At 36.9% G+C, this 20339-nt stretch overlaps 1 protein-coding gene across 1 annotated transcript in view; it reads right to left on the reverse strand.

The window, feature by feature from the left end:
• Positions 1 to 20339, reverse strand: part of LOC133520648 (uncharacterized) — a 258897-nt gene that overhangs the window by 189571 nt on the left and 48987 nt on the right. Inside the window, 2 exon segments of the mRNA XM_061855198.1 lie at positions 6375 to 6430; positions 9866 to 10017. Of these exon segments, the coding sequence (XP_061711182.1) occupies positions 6375 to 6430; positions 9866 to 10017 (208 nt within the window).

Raw genomic sequence — 20339 nt, forward strand, 5'->3', positions numbered from 1 at the left:
GATCTCTAACGAGCAGCAACTGCAGTTTGCAATAAAATGGTGGCTATTAGCACGGGTTTAGTGTTGGTAGGAACTCGACTATAGAACCATTCGACTTGAAGTTGAATTCTTCTGAGTATAGAACAACTCGCTTCTTTTTACGAGACTCAGCGCTTAAACAATTCCAAATGTCTTAAGTCCCAAGTCGAGTCCTTTTTGAGTATTTTTTAAGCGCAACTCAAAATGGCGCAAGCCTTCAAATAAAGAGTCCGTCAACAATGTTTAACGGCCTCCTAGACCAGTCCCACGACCCTGCCCTAGTTCAAATCCCGGTAAGAGCATTTATTTGCGTGTTCATCACAGGTACAGTCAACCAATTTGAATCCTAGGCCACTATAGAACCTTGTGGCTTTAATTATTACTCTATACATGACATGCATCACTCAATAAGCACTGTCGTAGAAGTCATTATGACATGGTTCTATAGTGGCCTAGGAATCAAATTGGTTGACCGTACGTGTTCCTGAGTTATGGATGTGTATATGTCTATTGTACTTATACATATATACCGTCGTCTAAAACCCACAGCACACGCCTTATTGAGGTCCACTGTACCTCAAAGTCAATTTGAGTAAGATGGTCCCATAATATTTATTTATTTCACGTTATAAGTTTTATATAAACAGTAAAGAAAATAGCCTTACCTAACGCAACCCATATTTTTAAAAGCCATTTTTAGGGTTCCGTAGCCAAATGGCAAAAAACGGAACCCTTATAGATTCGTCATGTCCGTCTGTCTGTCCGATTCTGTCACAGCCACTTTTTTCCGAAACTATAAGAGCTGTACTGTTCAAACTTAGTAAGTGGATGTATTCTATGAACCGCATTAAGATTTTCACACAAAAATAGAAAAAAAACAATAAATTTTGGGGGTTCCCCATACTTAGAACTGAAACTCAAAAAAACTTTTTTCATCAAACCCATACGTGTGGGGTATCTATGGATAGGTCTTCAAAAATGATATTGAGGTTTCTAATATCATTTTTTTCTAAAATGAATAGTTTGCGCGAGAGAAACTTCCAAAGTGGTAAAATGTGTGTCCCCCCCCCCCCCCCGTAACTTCTAAAATAACAGAATGAAAAATCTAAAAAAATATATGATATACATTGCCATGTAAACTTCCACCGAAAATTGGTTTGAACGAGATCTAGTAAGTAGTTTTTTTTTAATACGTCATGAAATTAAAAAAAATTTTTTTTTTCAACATACCCATACATGTGGGGTATCTATGGATAGGTCTTCAAAAATGATATTAAGGTTTCTAATATCATTTTTTTCTAAACTGAATAGTTTGCGCGAGAGAACCTCCCAAAGTGAAAAAAAGTGTGTCCCCCCCCCCCCTGTAACTTCTAAAATAACAGAATGAAAAATCTAAAAAAAATATATGATATACATTGCCATGTAAACTTCCACCGAAAATTGGTTTGAACGAGATCTAGTAAGTAGTTTTTTTTTTAATACGTCATGAAATTAAAAAAAATTTTTTTTTTCAACATACCCATACATGTGGGGTATCTATGGATAGGTCTTCAAAAATGATATTAAGGTTTCTAATATCATTTTTTTCTAAACTGAATAGTTTGCGCGAGAGAACCTCCCAAAGTGAAAAAAAGTGTGTCCCCCCCCCTGTAACTTCTAAAATAACAGAATGAAAAATCTAAAAAAAATATATGATATACATTACGATGCAAACTTCTAACGAAAATTGGTTTGAACGAGATCTAGTGAGTAGTTTTTTTTTAATACGTCATAAAATTAAAAAAAAAATTTTTTTTCGTCAAACCCATACGTGTGGGGTATATATGGATAGGTCTTCAAAAATGATATTTAGGTTCCTAATATAATTTTTTTCTAAAGTGAATAGTTTGCGCGAGAGACACTACCAAAGTGGTAAAATGTGTGTCCAAAGTGGTAAAATGTTGAACGAGATCTAGTAGTTTAAGTAGTTTTTTTTAATACGTCATAAAGGAACCCTTCTTGGGCGAGTCCGACTCGCACTTGGCCGCTTTTTATTTCTAAACTGAATAGTTTGCGCGAGAGAACCTCCCAAAGTGAAAAAAGTGTGTCCCCCCCCCCCTGTAACTTCTAAAATAACAGAATGAAAAATCTAAAAAAAATATATGATATACATTACGATGCAAACTTCTAACGAAAATTGGTTTGAACGAGATCTAGTGAGTAGTTTTTTTTTAATACGTCATAAAATTAAAAAAAATTTTTTTTTCGTCAAACCCATACGTGTGGGGTATATATGGATAGGTCTTCAAAAATGACATTTAGGTTCCTAATATAATTTTTTTCTAAAGTGAATAGTTTGCGCGAGAGACACTACCAAAGTGGTAAAATGTGTGTCCAAAGTGGTAAAATGTTGAACGAGATCTAGTAGTTTAAGTAGTTTTTTTTAATACGTCATAAAGGAACCCTTCTTGGGCGAGTCCGACTCGCACTTGGCCGCTTTTTATTTAAGTAGTTCTTTTCTTGAAATTAATCAGGGTTTAAATCCACGGATAAGATTGGCTTTGGTTTGATTACTTACTTATTATTATCAATGTGTTTAATCTTTCTGTTTTCATACCTTGTTGGTATGTGTAGGTAAAAGATCCGGTTTTTTTAAGCTGCGAAAAATATGTCAAATATTTTTGCTGCTTTTCTTTAGGTATACGTTTGTACATAATTTAGACTACATAATAACTCTAGTACTGTGTTTTTTTTTATTCGGCTATATACATCATGCGAGGTATTAGGCAGTACGGCAGTAGGCACACGTCACTCCTTTTTATTTTAACATTAGATTTAGGTTTTTTTTTCTGTTAGAGTCTGTAGTGCTAATATCTTTGATAATATATTAGCACTAAATCTCGATTTTACTGATCAAGACATACATACATATAGGTATTTATCACTTTCGCAATCAATTGCCTTCTTCAATCTTTACATTTCAACAAAGAACGCTTAAAGGACTTCTCGTACTCAGGTCATATTAAAAAAAAAACACAAAAATTTGAAAGACACTTTATCTCAGATATTATAAACAACTTTAGCCTTCAGTAGTAGCCCGTTCCAAATTCAAAAACAAGAATGTTAAGCCACAGCAAACCTCTAAAGTGGGTTATCTAAGGCCGTCAACACACGGCGCGTAAGCGTATCGTAATACGCGCGTAGAACGAGAGCACTGCGAGCACGAACAACTTCAAACAAGTCCGCACACGGAGCGTCGTCGTAGCGTATGAAATTTCTGTCATCATTACGACAAGGGTAGCGTAATACACGCGTAAAAACAAAACTTCTGACGTAATCAAACAATAAAAAATCTTCTTCACCTGACGACAAAGTATCGTTGATCCGAACTCATACATCCGCCGAAGACATCTGATGATTTCAACTAAGATTTCACTTACGATTACGCTTTCACGACGGTTACGCGACGCTTGATGCCCAAAACTCTACGCATCTCGTACTCGTAACGTTTATACAATACGCTAACGCGACGCTTACGCTCCGTGTGCTGAGGGCCTAAGACAGCAGACGCGCTCCAGTCACCTTGGCCGTGTAAATATTGTTCTGGGTGCAGATAGGTTTTATGATGACTGCATAGCTTCATTCGTGCTGATATCATCTGCATCTTATGCTCTACACAGATTTAGAGCGTTTTCACATTGTCAGATCCGATATCGGACGACGGATGACCTTCGGAGAACAGGTGCTTGAAAATGCTATGCCATCAAGTCCTTTAACTTTGCTTTAATGGTTTCTTTTGAACAACAAATAATAAATAAATGTATAAACAGATACTCTTTAGGGTTCCGTAGCCAAATGACAAAAAACGGAACACTTATGGATTCGTCATATGCATATGTCCATCTGTCTGTCCGTTTATGTCACAGCCACTTTTTTCCGAAACTATAAGAACTATACTGTTCAAACTTTGTAAGTAGATATATTCTATGAACCGCATTAAGATTTTCACACAAAAACAGAAAAAAAAACAATTAATTTTGGGGGTGCCCAAACTTAGACTGAAATTCAAAATTTTTTTTTCCATCAAACCCATACGTGTCTCTATCTATATAATATATATGGATAGGTCTTCAAAAAAGAGATTGGGGTTTCTAATAGCATTTTTTTTCTAAACGTAATAGTTTGTGCAAGAGACACTTCCAAAGTGGTAAAATGTGTCCCCCCCCGCCATGTAACTTCTTAAATAACAGAATGATAAAACTAAAAAAATATATTTATTTTATTTTATTGGTATTCAGGATAACAACAGCCGTAAATATAACTAAACATATAAATGCTTACATAAAAGAAGGCCAATGACAGTCATCCATTAAATTGCAATACGTAACAAAGTAAAATAACAAAAAATTTAACAAATAACAAAATAATATGATATACATTACCATGCAAACTTCCACCGAAAGTTGGTTTGAACGAGATCTAGTAAGTAGTTTTTTTAATACGTCCTAAATGGTACGGAACCCTTCATGGGCGAGTCCGACTCGCACTTGGCCGCTTTTTTAAATTGTTTCTTTGAAAATGACTCGAGTTTCTACAAGAGACTCTGTTCTCTAACAAGTTGAAAAGCAACTTAGTTTCGATTCAATTATAAAAGTCTGCAAAACTCAGTCGAGTCTTAAACAACACTACGGGTTTCCAATGGTAAGGAGATCAAATCACCGAAGGTTATAAAACGTTTACACGACGTTTACGCAGCAAACGTATGGCAACAAACACGGCCAATTTTAACGCATAACGCACGGTGTAGACGCTGACTATAGTTTAGATATTCCATTGCTAAGTCCTATCAATTTATCGCATCAATCGAATGCGAACCTATAGTTAGAACGATTTTATTTTTGGTCCCTTCCAATCGCCGGGCGCCTAAGTATTATTAAAACTTAGGTTAATTTACCCCCTGTTAAGATGACGTCCGGAGCCGTCGCAGTATTCTATTTACCTTCATTTCGGAGATAATCAATAATTAATTTTTATTTATAGGCGAGCGTGTACACTTGCCTTAGGATCTGTTTACATATTGTTCATACGTTTGCTACTAAACGTAAATACTATCTCGGACGAACGATGTTCGAAATGATATTATAATGACAGCTTTCAATTGTTTGGTTCAGTTAAATGTAATGCCCGAGTTACATTACAACAAAGCTATATGCAACATTTAGTTACTTTTATAAAAATAAAAATGGTAAAAAAAAAGTTTGAAGTAACTATTCCATTTAGTTTCCTTAATTATTCTTACCGATGCCCCGAAGTTAACGGAAAACATGCTGTAGAGCAATGCCTGAAAACAGAATACCTACCATGCCTCTGAATCAGATATCTAAGTGTCTACGTCCCTAGACACGATATAAGTAGTAGAGTAGAGTATAATATAAGTGTTGTATTTGCCGTTCAACTTGGAATTTAGCAGTACATATTTCGATTCCAATTGCCATTACCGAGGATATTGCCAATAAACGTGTTAAAATCCTGTGCCCACAGTCGTGTCTAGCCGGCGGCGCAGCGACGGCTCCGTGCATTGAACGCAGTGTCCTAGTTCGTATGTAACCGGCGTCGTGAGAAACGACAATGTGCACGGCACCTAATAGTATCTGAGTTCATTCACGAAACTATAGAAACATGCCCAAGCTGATCATTAGATTCGCAAACGAATGTTTCAAACTATATTCACCATACTGAATACTTGTCTGCCTGCTATATGTCCTAAATAAATACTTAAATTACTGGTATTGCATCAATACCAATACTTTGGCGCAGCAAAAACAAAGTGTTTAGTATATAGGGGCAACTGCTCTACTTGTGGACATTTTCCACATTTTGAGCTACTTATACAAACGAAAAAAAAAAACAATGCTGTGCTGGAACTATTTACGCAAATTTAGCAGTGTGAATAAACAACATACGCTGAGTCAAGTTTCAGCATCTGGGGGGCGATTTTTGAATTTCGAGCGCTCGATTTCGTCACTCGAAAATCTGTAGAAAACGGCGAAATGACATTTTTGAAGTAGGAGCGATAGAAATTGAGAAACCAGTGGAATTCACCACTCTTTTTCAATTCTATTAGTAGAATTTAAATGCCTAGTAGTGGAGATATTATTAAAGGGAGAAGACGATCTCGACCGATGGAAATTCAAAATTCGGCCCCTTGGTCTTCAACCTTTCGTGTGTCCTAGACCTTTATTTTATGCGCGTCGTTTCGATATAAAATATGAACAATATAACCATTATTTCATAAGTAAAATACGGAAGGTTGAAAAGGGACCATCGTGTTTATTTGCACAAACGGTAAACAACACAAATAACATTCAATAACTTACTTTTCAACTCGCTGCCTTTGCTTATTGATCTTCGCCGAGGTGACATCTCTCGGTCCCTGTAGAGAAAAACTTGTTTTAATAAATATTTGTCTGTGGCACCTGACGTGGGGCAGCGGAAAGATGGCAGTTAATTGATAACAATATTTATAAATAGTCTATGTATATATTTAGATAAAACCCTCTTTTGTTTGTTTACAAAAGCGCATGAAATAATTTTTCATCGCACTTGCTCGAAAAAGACCTTATTTCATGCAGTTGTACTGAAGGACTAGTGTTTATATTGTTCCCGGAGGAGTTATGGTTTGTGAAAAAAAATATGTCACTAATTCACACAAACCAAGTAGCGTAAATAAGTTTTACTTTAAAAATACTAACTTATAATTTAATTAACATTTTTGTTTATGTTTAAAAAATTGAATAGCCGTTTAAAATATTTTTATATAATTTTCCATCATGGCTGAGTGCTAAATAGGTATGTGCCTTCGATGTCTAACCTGTCAAGAAATGACTATAGCTATATTATGACGGACGAATGTTTGACATGTCACCGTATTTAAGAATTATTTCGCTTAAATGTAGTTTTTTTCTTCATATGTGTGATGAAAAACATTGTGCGTAACTCCGGGGGAAAGAATATTGCGTCTTTAATTACCACCCTCATTTCCAAAATTTCATTTACCCCCCCCACCCCCACCCCTTGTTGCTCAATTATTCCTGTTGCATCTTCATGACAAAAAAAAAGATTCATAAGAAATCTATTTAGCAAGATTAACCTCGATTGAGTTGTGATATTTTATACCATTTATTTTCACTGAATTTATAATGGCTCAAACACCTTGTTCAAATAATACCTTCTAAATTTTTAACTAAAATACTGTTACACAACAAAGCTGAGAATATCCATTGCAAATTTATATTTTTCTTGTGTGTTCTGTTTCACGAAGTATATTCGTATTGTTGTCTAAATAGCCACAACACAAGCCTTATTAGTCTTACTGTGGGACTTAGTCAATTTTTGTAATATTTTCCTATAATATTAATTTACTCTTCTTTTATATTCAATGCATGTATTAAAATAACTAATATGAAACTATAGCCATATGCACATAATTCATACCCTATCGCAAGTTTCACATGCATCCCATCGCCAGACGCACGCAAGTAACACGAGGAAGTCCATTTGGCCCGTCATACAGAGATTAAGCTAAGTGCTTCAATTTGCGGCCCCAGCTAATCTGCGAATGGGCCGATGCCGATGTCCGTGCCCGTGAAACACTGAAGAGTGATCGGATTAAATCTGGACTGATGCGTAACTGAGTACGCCAATGTATCAGTACCTTCTGCAATGCTTCGCGCCCGGATGTTACAAAATGGATAAAGTTATATGTATATTTTTTCGGTTAATGTATAGCAAATATTTAAAACATTTCTCTTTATATAAACTATATATTTCAAATCTAGCTCAGTCGCTTAGTCTTGGACATTCTCTTTCTCTACACACCATTGACGCCTTTTGACTGCCTTCTAGACTAGTCAGTAGTGACTCTGCCTCTGCAACAGGAGGCAGGAGGTCCTGAGTTTCAATCCTGGTAACCTATTTCTGTGTTAATCAGAAATCAATGGCCTCTCTTGCCAACTCTTATACAATAAGACAATCGATTTACACAGTAAGTAACAACTGTTACAAGCATATGAAATAATGAAAAACCCGCATCATTGGAAATATTACATTTCCATACTAAGGCTCTCCAGGTATACGAATAACGTTCCATTTATGGCTTTCATCGCACATTCTTTTTCTTTGTTTTTCACTGCCCCCATTCTACTCTGAAGCTATTTTTCCGCGAACCAATCTTCCGCATTTAAAGCGCAAACTTCGTATGTGAAAATAATTAATAATGTCTGGAAACAAAAACGCTCGTTGTAATTTTGTTTACGAGGAAACTCTGAAAACTTTTTCGATTAAATTACTCGGCAAAAGAGCCAGCGGTTCTAAATATTGATGCTTGTGCTTCAACTTAATGCTTTTTCGATTGCACCCAAAGAAAGCCGGGGTCCAGATTCCATTGGCAAGCCCAAAAATTAACACAAGCACTAGTTTTACGCACACTACTGCTGAGTTTTCAATAGAGGGGAATAAGTAGGCATTTGACTTCCACTTGCGCTGTCTACGTTCTATTTTGCGTATAAGATGGCAAGATCGCGTCCCCAACACTGAAGTACTTCGTTGTTGCAAGATGCCAGGCATGGAGGCGCTCTTGATGAAGGGTCAGCTACGGTGGTGTGGGCATGTTTGGCGTATGAGTGATTGCAGACTACCGAAAGCCGTTTTCTATTCCCAGCTATCAGCTGGTAAACGGAAGCAAGGTGGGCAGCACCTACGTTACAAGGATGTGTTTAAGTACCACCTGACTTCCTGCGGTATACCACCTGACAAATGGGAGGAGTATACTTCTCTGCGGCCAGAATGGCGTTGTCGTGACAAAATGAGCGTAAAGAACTTTGAAAACGCTCGTCTCATTAACCTTGACGCGCAACGTCAGATTCGTAAATCGCGGCTGAAACCCTCCTATAATTATATCTACTTATAATATTCTTGGCCACCTCTACTGCCCCACCTGCGATAGAGTTTTTAAAAGTATGTTCGGCTTTGCAAGCCATATTAGAGCTCACGCTCGTAATTAGCTAAATCCGCCGTTGCCGATCACGGCATGGATAGCTATATATGTAAATACTGATGTCCGATTCTATAATTAATTTGGTGCATAGTGGAATGTGATTTCAAACCGATTTCTAACTTATTTAACGTTGTATGTTGTACTATCCACCATTTTCGGACTGCATCCTTCGGGGTCGTGTTAGATTTTAGTAAGCTATAAATTATGGACCGCTAGGGCAAAAACGGGGGCGTTTTGCGGTGGTCAATAGTGCGGCGTGGTCGCTTATTTTATCCTCAGAAGTTATGATTTTATACACGGTGTAACATTAGGAAACCGAAAGATTTTAACAATGCAATTTTAAAATGTCATACAAACTTTGCTGGATTTCGCCTGGTTTCAGAGTTAATACCAACTAAAAAAACATCTTCTTATTGTAACTTAGTGCAAAATGCCTTTTTGATGGTTATGATGCTATGAGCATAGTCTAAATATCCTTATTGATAGATGTCAAAAAGTGATAAGTAACCTTTGCAAAAACTATAGGTTTTACAAAAAAAAAACATTTTCAGAGCTAGTAGAATACATTCAAAAAATAAAATAAAATTTTTTTTTTTTGCAAAATTTATTTAATCTCATATAACATTCTTTCCTCCTTTTGGCCCCAGAAGTGCGTGGTTAAAATCTTTCGGGTTCCTCGTGTTACATCGTGTATAAAGTTAGGTTTCCACTGCAATACTATTAGCATGCCGTTTCAATACTTCCAATTATTGTTTTAATTAAAATTGTTGTTTGTTCTCTGTACGAGCAAGAGATAAAAACATCTTCACTTACTCGTTAAGCCCGAGCCGCAGCACAGGCCCCGCCCCGCGCAGCATGGCGTGCGCGTCGGCGTTGCTCATGCCGCGCGTGACTCGTCCGTTGATGGATGAGATCACATCTCCTTCCCGCACGCCGCACAGCGAAGCTTTCCGCCCTGGGTTCACCTGGAATAGGAAAATTTCCGTTAACCATGATAATCGAACAGCTCGTGGTTTTTGGCACCTGTGAAAGTGTTACATTCTCATCGCTGGGTAAGTAAGGTCTAGCAAATCGGTCACGGGGATGGGGGATTAGTTGCTACTCGTAATGGAATGTTTCCTTCGTCTTTCTCTGAAACCACGGGGAGAATGTCTTCCTCGAAACATTGATGGTAATTGTATCTAACGCTTAATTATACGCGATTGTGACTCGTTAAAATTAATAATAATTAATTGAAAAATTCCAAAAAAATTAATTACTGTATTGCACAATAAAAGACAATTTTAATAACATATTATCTTAAATGTTCAACTATTTTACTCTAATTGATAAAATGAGCCGTAGGTACAATAATTCAATATATGACATTTGCAGATGGGATGTGTAATGCTTAATATAATTATAAAAAAAAACTATCATACATTTGTTATAATGCCATTTGATATAATATTATATGTTATAATGTAATTTTTATTATACGTTTCTTTTGTTATATTGTGATTTCATCTAAACTGTCTATTGTAATATAAATTTTAAGTACTATATAGACATCTTATATAATGACTTTTGTTATATTTATGTATAACGTTATATTTATATAATTTTATAAAGTATAAATACATATATTTCATAAAATTTTTTGGCATATTTAATTTAATGACGACGTAAAGTTTTACACATTTTTTATAACAAGTAGTACGCAGGCCGTATAACTAAGTACAGATTATCATCCCACCTAACCTATTCTTTCAATGTTTTTGATTATGCGGGGGCCTCAGTTCAAACCTAACCTAAACCACATTTTTGCGAGGTTTATTATTCTACGGGCCATACGGGGGGTCGAAGTTCTAACCTAACCTAACCCTCCTTTTGGTAGGTAGTTGGCTCCAAATTCATTTCGTTGTCTTGTTTCTGGCAAATAAAGTCCTAATTGTATGTCTTCTTAGCTACAGATTATATTTTACACGAAAAACTATAAAAACTAAATTTCATCTCATACACAGAAAAAAAAATAGTTCTCCAGCCAAGTAAATACTCTTGTGTCAAGACATTTTGTGTTTCCTATATAAGGAAACAATAAAATTCTTGCGTCAAGATATAAAATATTTCAAAGTTTATTATTTATGCTAAAAAATCAGTAAAAAATTAAATTCTCTATCCGAGCTATAAAAAGTTTTTAATTATATAATGGCACTTGTTAGAACAAATAATATGCTTTAGAGTAAGTATGTAATAATTATCGCAAAGTATATTAGACAAAATGTAAATATACCTTATGACCATCATACCAATAATAACATTATGTTTGCCGTTAATTAGGTATTACGGTAGTATGCCATTTAATACGTTATTCAAAATAACGATATATCAAACTATAATATATGAAAAGTAGTTATAAAAAATGTAGTGCACCCTTGCATATGATATAACACCTATGTTTTACAATCGTATCATCAATCCGTTTTATAAAATACTAATAACAATATTTTTCCAAACACCAGCTAATCCCTGCCATACACGTTACCGTAGAAAGGTATTTTGTTTGGCTTAAAGCGAAAAATATCCGGCATTTGTATGCGAGTAACGATGCGATATTTGAATTCACTTTGATCACGTTCGTGCCTCGTATCGCACACTCGGAGTGAATTTATTTTTATCTCAAGTATCATTTACGAAACATTTTCCCACTTTCATAAGCAAATGTGTATGACGTTTACAAACCGCGCTGGGTTCCCGCCGCCGAGCCGCCGGAGAGCAAAACTTCAGCATGTTCGCTTCCGGAAAGGGTTCCACCCACTTCCTGCCTGTGGCCACCCCGACCCAAACCGATTCACACTTAGCACACCACAATGTGCCTTAACATGGGCACAATTAAACAGTTGAGGTAGGTCTTTTAATCATTTAGATCGCTGAGCGCGCCGGTACAATCAACATAGTTCCGATAAATATAAAGCTATGCTAAGGCAACATTTTCACCAAGGCATTTAGAACTTTGAACAACAAATTCCAATGCAAGGTTTTCTTACAATTATCTATTGCATATTTTTAATTTTCCTGTAATTATTTTGTTTGGTGAATCACAAATGCAGTTCCAGCTTTAATTCAATATAAACAAAACAGATCCGGAGACTATAACGACACACAAATTACACAGCAAAAAAGTTAACTACTTAATGACCTGACTCTGATGACATAATTAAGGGAAACACGCGATTCTCACAACATTTTACAAAAAACACAAATCACTGGTCGTAAGAAAGTTCGAAACGCTACTGAGCTTTCAAGGTGTGTTATAGGCAATTTTATCGAATCATCGTATGGGCATTATTCGTAAATGCATGCGCCTCGTGACGACACACGCCCATTGTTATGTCGGGGGCTAGTACTCACGTCGAATATTAATCTCCACTAAGCTGAGTGAGGAATCGTGTATTGTCATTGCACAAGTTATTGTGCAAACCAGAATAACAAGATCTCGAGATCTTTAGCAACTATGCGTAATCGGAGAGTGATCTCATATTGGTTCTCTCACAGGTAAACTCGCCAGTGTTTGAAATAAGCGATTGAAATGACACCACCGGTGGTTTCCGTGAGCTTGTCTTGTCCAGGAGACATAGTAGGCCAATGAACTTGTAATCGCAAAATTGAATACTATGAGGTTCTGTTCTGATCCGTCCACACGTTTTTGCGAAAATTTTGATAGCTAATCAAAGAGATTATTTCAAGTTGAAAAGAATAAAAATCTGGCAATTTATTTAAATGCAAAATTTATCTCAAAGAAATTGTTATAATTATTGATACGTACTCCTGTCAGATACAGAAATTAGATCAGTTGTTTTCGCATAAAAAAGAGATGATATTTTAAGCTTTTCTTTGTAACAAGAATTCGTGGAAGTACTTAACCTTGTTAGATTTAAAAGTCTAACAGTAAATTGCCCAGATTATTGTGAGCCTTTTATGACTTAAATTTATAATAGACTAGTAACCCGACCCGGCTTCGCACGGGTTACACAAAACCGTAACAAATTATACACCTAAACCTTCCTTTAAGAATCCCTCTATATTGATAGGTTTCCGCATGAAAATCTGTTCAGTATTTTTTTACTTTATCGCTAACATTAATACAAGACAGACGCGGCGGGGGCTTTGTTTTATAAGGTGTAGTGACTGTTATTAGTGTATACAATCCCTGAGGTGCCTTCGGGACCTATCTGTAGTCTACCTACCGTGATAATTAAGTTTTGAAACTCATTTACGAGCAAACCGTCTGAATACGTATCTTTAAGGCTTTAGAAAATGTTTTAAATCGCCCTGGTAACAGCACTGCGGAGCTCCCAACCGTTGAATATGGAAAAGAAAGGCTTTCGCGGTAAAGGAAATTCAAATTGTGCAAGTGCAATTGTCCCAAGTGTAAGTAAGTTCTCCAGCAAAGAGCTTAACCATGTCACTTCTTGGTCCCGGATAATAGGAATTTTTAACGAATTCCAAGTTTCAAGAAATTGATGTAATACGTTTTTAAATTACGGTTTAGTGCAGGTACTTGAAGAAGATATTAATGGCATTTTTTATTTTTAGTACTATCACACCATCGTACACTTAGGAAACTTCCTACAAAATCGAAGTTTGACAGCGATTTAGGGACGAATCATGTTGGCCCATTCTAATATGTGGCACTATCCCTTTGAGCTATTCAGGGTTGTCAAAATTCAAGTGATTATCTTACCTGTGGTTGTGCACGCAAAGAAACGTCAAGTTTTGCCAACCCTAATAATTGCTCGTAGCAATGCTGATTGCTGAGCCGAACGGAGCCGAGATCGCCCGAGCGCTGCAGTTTCACTTGATACTATTTAAAGATGGTGTATACAATTTTAAATAATCTGACTCATTAATAGTACATTATGATACAAGTGTGCTAAGTACACTATGATACAAGTGTGCTGAGCTGTAAGCGAGCGCGCAATAAGAAAGCCAATGTGGGTAATGACCAATGCACGCGCGTTTCATACGACGTTTTTCACACACTTGCGAGGAAAAACTTATAAATTAGATTTTTTGTTGTCAAAACAGTAAAAGTACAATTTTCAAAATGGTGGCTTACAGTTTTAACATCGAATAATTGCACCAAAGCGTGCTGGGCTTGTAGGCACTTATTCGCCAGTTCATTGAAGTAAGCTACCAACACGTTTTCCAAGAATTACTGAGCGTTTTTGCTGATTTTCCTTTGAATAAAAGTTTTATATGCCGCCAATTATTTTTCACACGATTTTGAACTAAAAGGCTATCCTTCTCGGCTCTTGCTTCAATTAGTATTACTAGCAGCGTCCATTTTATGTATTCTTCATTTTCAATCCTTGAAAATGACATTTTCTTCAATATATAAACTAAAAACATGCAAAACTATTCTCATTTTATGACAAATACGGAAAATGGCTGGCGCGTTTTTTTTTTTCGCACGATTCCATTGCGCACGCAAGGCAAAGGCGCGAACGAAATCGACAAACAGCCAATTAAAAAAATGTAAAAAAGCTAATACTTTCGTATTTCTATTCGACGGATGGAGATCATTCGACAAAATGTTATGTTTATTAATTAATGTAATTTATGAGATAATTTAATCTATAAATTATGTTTGGTGTAAAAAAACCTCTGAACCAACATTTGAAACCTTGGTAAAAAAAATGTATTACTCGACTAAATTAAGAAGGCTCCGTTTCCATGCATATTATTAGCAATCAGTTACCTTCTTAACTCAGTCGGATAATATAATAAAAAGCACGATTGTACTATACTGAAAAAGCACGCGTGTTTAATATCTAAGATTATGAGCCCAAAATCGGTGGAATAAAAAGATCGTTTTGAGCAACCGATGACGCGCAGATTTGTCAAATCTAACCTTTAATAACATGAGGTTACGAGTCAAGGCACGCGTCGTCGCGATGTGAATGACACGATCTATAATCAAGTTTACTATCCAACTTAATACAATTCTAGACAGTAAGTATCGTTATTTTCCAAAAATCTATTAATATCGGAAAATTGAAGTAGCAATTATAATTAAGATGTTTGCTAACTGGATAAAATGCTAGCTAATTCCTAAGAGCTCTGTGAACAGTTATAAGTAATGAAATGCGCAAGTTTCCGCCATTGTCACTTGCTTTAACTCAAAACTAGATCAGAGGCTCGTCTGCGCCATTCCCAGCATTCCGGTTTGCATTCCAGCAGCTTTGAAGTTACATAACTTAAATAAGTTGGTGTTAAAATAATACTTTTAGAGGAAAGTTTGCAAACCATTTTGCTACCACAGGAAAGTTTGCCGTTAATTCAATCAATAAAGGCTCTACTCGACCACACCGAAACTTAAGCCAGTGACTGCGTAAACGTTGCGTCAGCGTATTTTAAGTTTCTGAGTGAACCATGTTTTATTTAAGGTCAGCCAGTGCAATTGCAACTATGGGACAAATGCAAATACTCTAAAGATACAAAAAGTGACTCTAGAGCTAGAGCCACTTTCATGGCACACTTCCACCAGTCATAAAAGGGAGACCATTTTTTTTGATAAGTCTCAAATGATATTCAAAATGATTGTATTAGGTAAGCCACACCTAGGAGTGCGAATAGTTCGAGAATGCTTGTAGTTTGCTCTTAGTCGCACCTGACACAAGTCACTTTAACTATGACGCGCGGAAGTGACAAATAGTAGTCGTCTCTTTTTACAAGCTTTTATTTAACTTGCCCTGTTAGTAACTTAGTATGTATGGGACAAATCTTGCAAGTTAAATTTGACCCACTTCCCGGTTTCTGATGAAGCTGAAAATTTGCATACTTAGCATTTTGCATGCTTAATTTGTAAGTCGGGTGACAATGCAATATTATGGTACCATCAAGCTGATCTGATGATGAAGACAGGAGGTAGCCATATGAACTCTGTGATAAAACAACGCAACCTAATTGTGGTTTTTAGAATTGTCTCGATGAGTATTAGTTGCCTGTGGAAAAAAGTACAGTCAGCGATAAAAGCTTGCACAAAACTTATTTATTTACGTAGGTATTCTTTTAATTATGCTGTCTATTTACGCCTTTTGCGTAAGTATGTTAACAATAAACATATTGTAAGAGTGTGCTGCCGTAACATTGAAAGCATTTTTTTCGCTTTTTATGTTAAGGTATGTGGGGTATGCCATATCTATCGTTATAATATCATTGGTCCTGATTTCTAATATCTAACTATAAATCTAATATCTAAATATAATATATAAATAATAATCTAATATTTTTGTTAAGTTTCATATGGGCTCATGTTAGGGAAGTTAAATTTTTTTATACTAAAATGTAAATTAGTAAGGTGGTAAATTGAGCAACTTTGACCACAAACCTGTAATAGAAATAATACATCATAAATTCTATCTTTTGAGATGAGATACAGCAAATTTAGATAACCGAGATATCCAAATCCAAGCTCCTTTGCAAATATGATAATTTATGATAATTTAAACAATCAGAGATAGAGAGATATTTAATGCATTTATATTGTTAAAAATATCACGATTTAAGGAAGAGGTGATTACACGACCATAATATTTGCTTACTTGGAAACTCGGCGTGCTAATGTAATACTGCCTATGTGTGATAGGATAGGGAATATATTGTCGCATTGTATGGGCATAGGCAGCGTTACATGACCATCGCTAGTAGCTCCCTGTCGAGCGCCCCGTGTGAAAGTGTAGAGGGTGTGAAAAGAGGGTTACAGTGAGGTATTGGGTGTCAAGTAAGTCTGGTCGAGTTATGTTTGGGCGCATTAGCAGGCGGGACACGTTTGCCGCGTGACTCCGCGACGCACGTGGGCTGCCTATACGATATAACCCCGTATCTACTGAAATCCCATGCCCAATTTATTCTATTTATTTAAAGGCATTCCGTATTTTGCACTTAATCTTGTATCTGATATTTATACACGTAGTGAATTCCATTCCTAGGGATTTGGTTTTTGATGGCCGAGGAGATTGATAAAAACTTAGAGGAATTTTAAATGAAGGGAGGTATATTTGTCCATTTTATGAACACTGCAAATACTGGTGTTAGTCAGGTTTTGACGGACGAGGCGACGTACGTAGATTTTATTTTTTTATTTTTTTATACTACGTCGGTGGCAAACAAGCATACGGCCCGCCTGATGGTAAGCAGTCTCCGTAGCCTATGTACGCCTGGTACTCCAGAGGAGTTACATGCGCGTTGCCGACCCTAAACCCGCCCCCCTCGTTGAGCTCTGGCAACCTTACTCACCGGCAGGAACACACCACTATGAGTAGGGTCTAGTGTTATTTGGCTGCTGTTTTCTGTAAGGTGGAGGTACTTCTCCAGTTGGGCTCTGCTCTAGATCTGGAATGACATCCACTGGCTGTGTCCTATCACACAAAGCGAGATTACATTCACAATGCCCATACCTCTCTTAGCTAGGTCATGCCTTTAAATGTCTTTGAATTTTACGTGTAGGCATCATATAAAAATGTTAATAAAAACTGCGATAGGATTGAGACCTATAATGCTAATAATATTGTCAAAATACTGATCAACGAAAGAGGAGGAGAAGAGAAAAGAAAATGCTTCAAATGAGACAAGCGATGTCCAAGTAATGGATACCAAATAATTGTAACCCTTTATTTTATTTCATTTTATCTGTTACGGAAGCTCATTTGATCCGTCTTACGAATCCGTGGCATTGTTAACGCGCTGTCACACGAGAAAGCACTGTCAACCCGCAATCTCGACGTAATGATGCTCGACTATGACCTGGCGGAGGTCGAACTGGTGTCATTGTAACCGCTTACCGAGACGAAAAGGCTCAAAATCAGAACTAACAGTATTTAAATAGGGCAGAAGTATGTTCCGAGGGAACTAAAAGCAGGGTCCGATTTCCACCTACCACAAGGCCCGGCCCGGCCTAGGGGCCCAGGCAACCGAGCAAACGTTTTGAGACCCCGGCCCCCGCCCCTAAATTCTTAGAGCTAGGGATCCTAGGTGTCTAAATTTGGGCCTGACTAAGAGCGATAGAAATTACACAACACTGTCAGTGTCAACCCTCAATCTCGACCACCAGTATTTAGCTAAACGCGAAGTATGTTGCAAAAAAAGTTTTCCGAGGCGACAAAAATTAGAACGACCAGTCGCGGAAGTGGAATAGGTACCTACTGGCAACAACGGGCGAGAAGACATACCAATTATTATCGATGAAGTAATACGAAGTGTGTGGTGGTAATAAACTAAAAGCGACCAGACTGCACGTGAACTTTCCCCTAAACATCAGATATTTTATATTGGACCAAAACAATGAGGGGGGGAGGTCGGAGGTTTTCTCGTGGTAGTCCAGGCAGTTAAAACGTCTCATACCATGGCATAGGAGGAGGCCGGTATTTAACGGTCACGGACCTTTATTCTCATTTGACAGATTAAATAATATATAAACTTGAAACATAACAAAAAAACTCAGCTCATGCAACCAACGGGAATATGAAACCAGTACTAGTCTCTCTTTAGACGAGCCAGTATAAATGTGCCATTCAATAACGAATAGGAGTTACGTAAAGAGAATTCAAGCTACACTAGCTTCTGAATAAAATGTTTTTGAATGAGGTAGATGGAAAGGCCCTTAATCCAAATTAACCGCTTTGATCGGACAGATTAACCGCGCTCGGACGTCTTAGAGACATTTAGGTAATGAAGGAAAAAAGCTAGCATTCATACGAGTAGGTATGGACATTATTTAATTATTTATGTAAATGGTGTCTGTCTGTAAAAGTCAGTAGTTTACTTCTTCCTCTGAGTGACTTAAAAGTTGTGATAGCATTTCCGTAACAAGGTAGATAAATATGTCAAAATCTTAGAATCCAAAATATTATTATGAAACGATTTTTATATGATATCCTAGCTGCTTAGAGATCAAAGTTCCACCACCAACAATCGATCCCTTTGGTCTTACCTAAATGTAGCTAACTGGTTCATCGACGCGATCAACGTCTCTTGCCTAAAACAATCCGATCGTATGAATTATGTACTTCAGAAGGCAGTTTGAGTTCTAAACATAATCCTTAGTAATCCAACAACAACAAACAAGTGTTATTCAACGAAAGCTTGTAAAAACCGACTCCACTGATGAAATAAACAAGCATCAATTAACTCAAATAAGTTTAATTGCTTAGTTACGTTTAATAAACACTTCTAGCGATTGTCCCGTCCTAGTCATTAAGTGGTTGTTACAACTAAGGCAACCTTCGGGGCCAGATGTTTTTATAGTAACTGAATTACTTAATCGTTAACCAAGTTTTGCACTAAAAGGGAATATTTAAGCGATTTAAAAGTAGCATCTCTGAGCCACTTTAGAAAATACTCGTACTTAAATGGCACCTGCATACTTAAGTTTTATAAGAAAACTTTGCCTGTCGAACTACGGCCGCCTAGCAGATTATTCTGGGCGTCAGTTTTGTGTTTTCCTGTTTATTTTGTTTTGATTTATTAACACTGTTCTCCCGTATTCGCTATTTATTGCAGATGAAAGGCTTTGTAATAAAAATGTCTACGCCATGCCGGAATGAACGTAATTTGTTTTAGTTATATAGGATTTATAGATATTCCTGTGCAGTACGTTGTTTATTAAAATAAAGTTATTTACTTGTTTAGCAGACTCGAAAAAGTTATTCATTAAATTGCATTTCTTTAGCCTAAAAAATGTATATAAAAAACTAACCCCCTCATTCATAAACGCTCTATACTTAAGCCTCAATTGTCTAAAAATGGTTTGTCTTAATCTGTCATTTTGAATTGTGTATTTGAATTTTAAAAAATGCGATAGCCAGCAAACGAGCCGCCTGATGGGAAGCGGTCATCGTTGCCCATGGACATAACCAACACAGGAGCCGGCCCTCGAGAACCTTAAATACCTGCTTCTTGAAGAATCTTAGCGTTTGACGTCGACTGTCGCGCCAAGCGCGATGTAAGTTGGTAAGTGGTATCAACTAGGTTACTACTTTGTCATGTGGCAACACTGACTGCTCGGATGACAGTTCCGATGGCGGAAAAAGCACGATGGCGCCATTGGGAAGAACAAAATGAAGGTACGTGCATGAGGCGTGGAATGGCGCTGGGTGTGCTGAGAAATTAAGTACTCGGTGTGCCTCCACGCGGTAACGGGAGCCTGCCCTGGTGAGTGTTTATACACATATTTACGCTTATATAATCGACATCCTAGCTGCATGGGAGTGGAACAAGGGGGTTGACCAACGGTCCTTGGTTAACG

This window comes from Cydia pomonella, chromosome 8 (assembly GCF_033807575.1).
Source record: "Cydia pomonella isolate Wapato2018A chromosome 8, ilCydPomo1, whole genome shotgun sequence".
NCBI classification, from domain to species: Eukaryota; Metazoa; Arthropoda; class Insecta; order Lepidoptera; family Tortricidae; genus Cydia; species Cydia pomonella.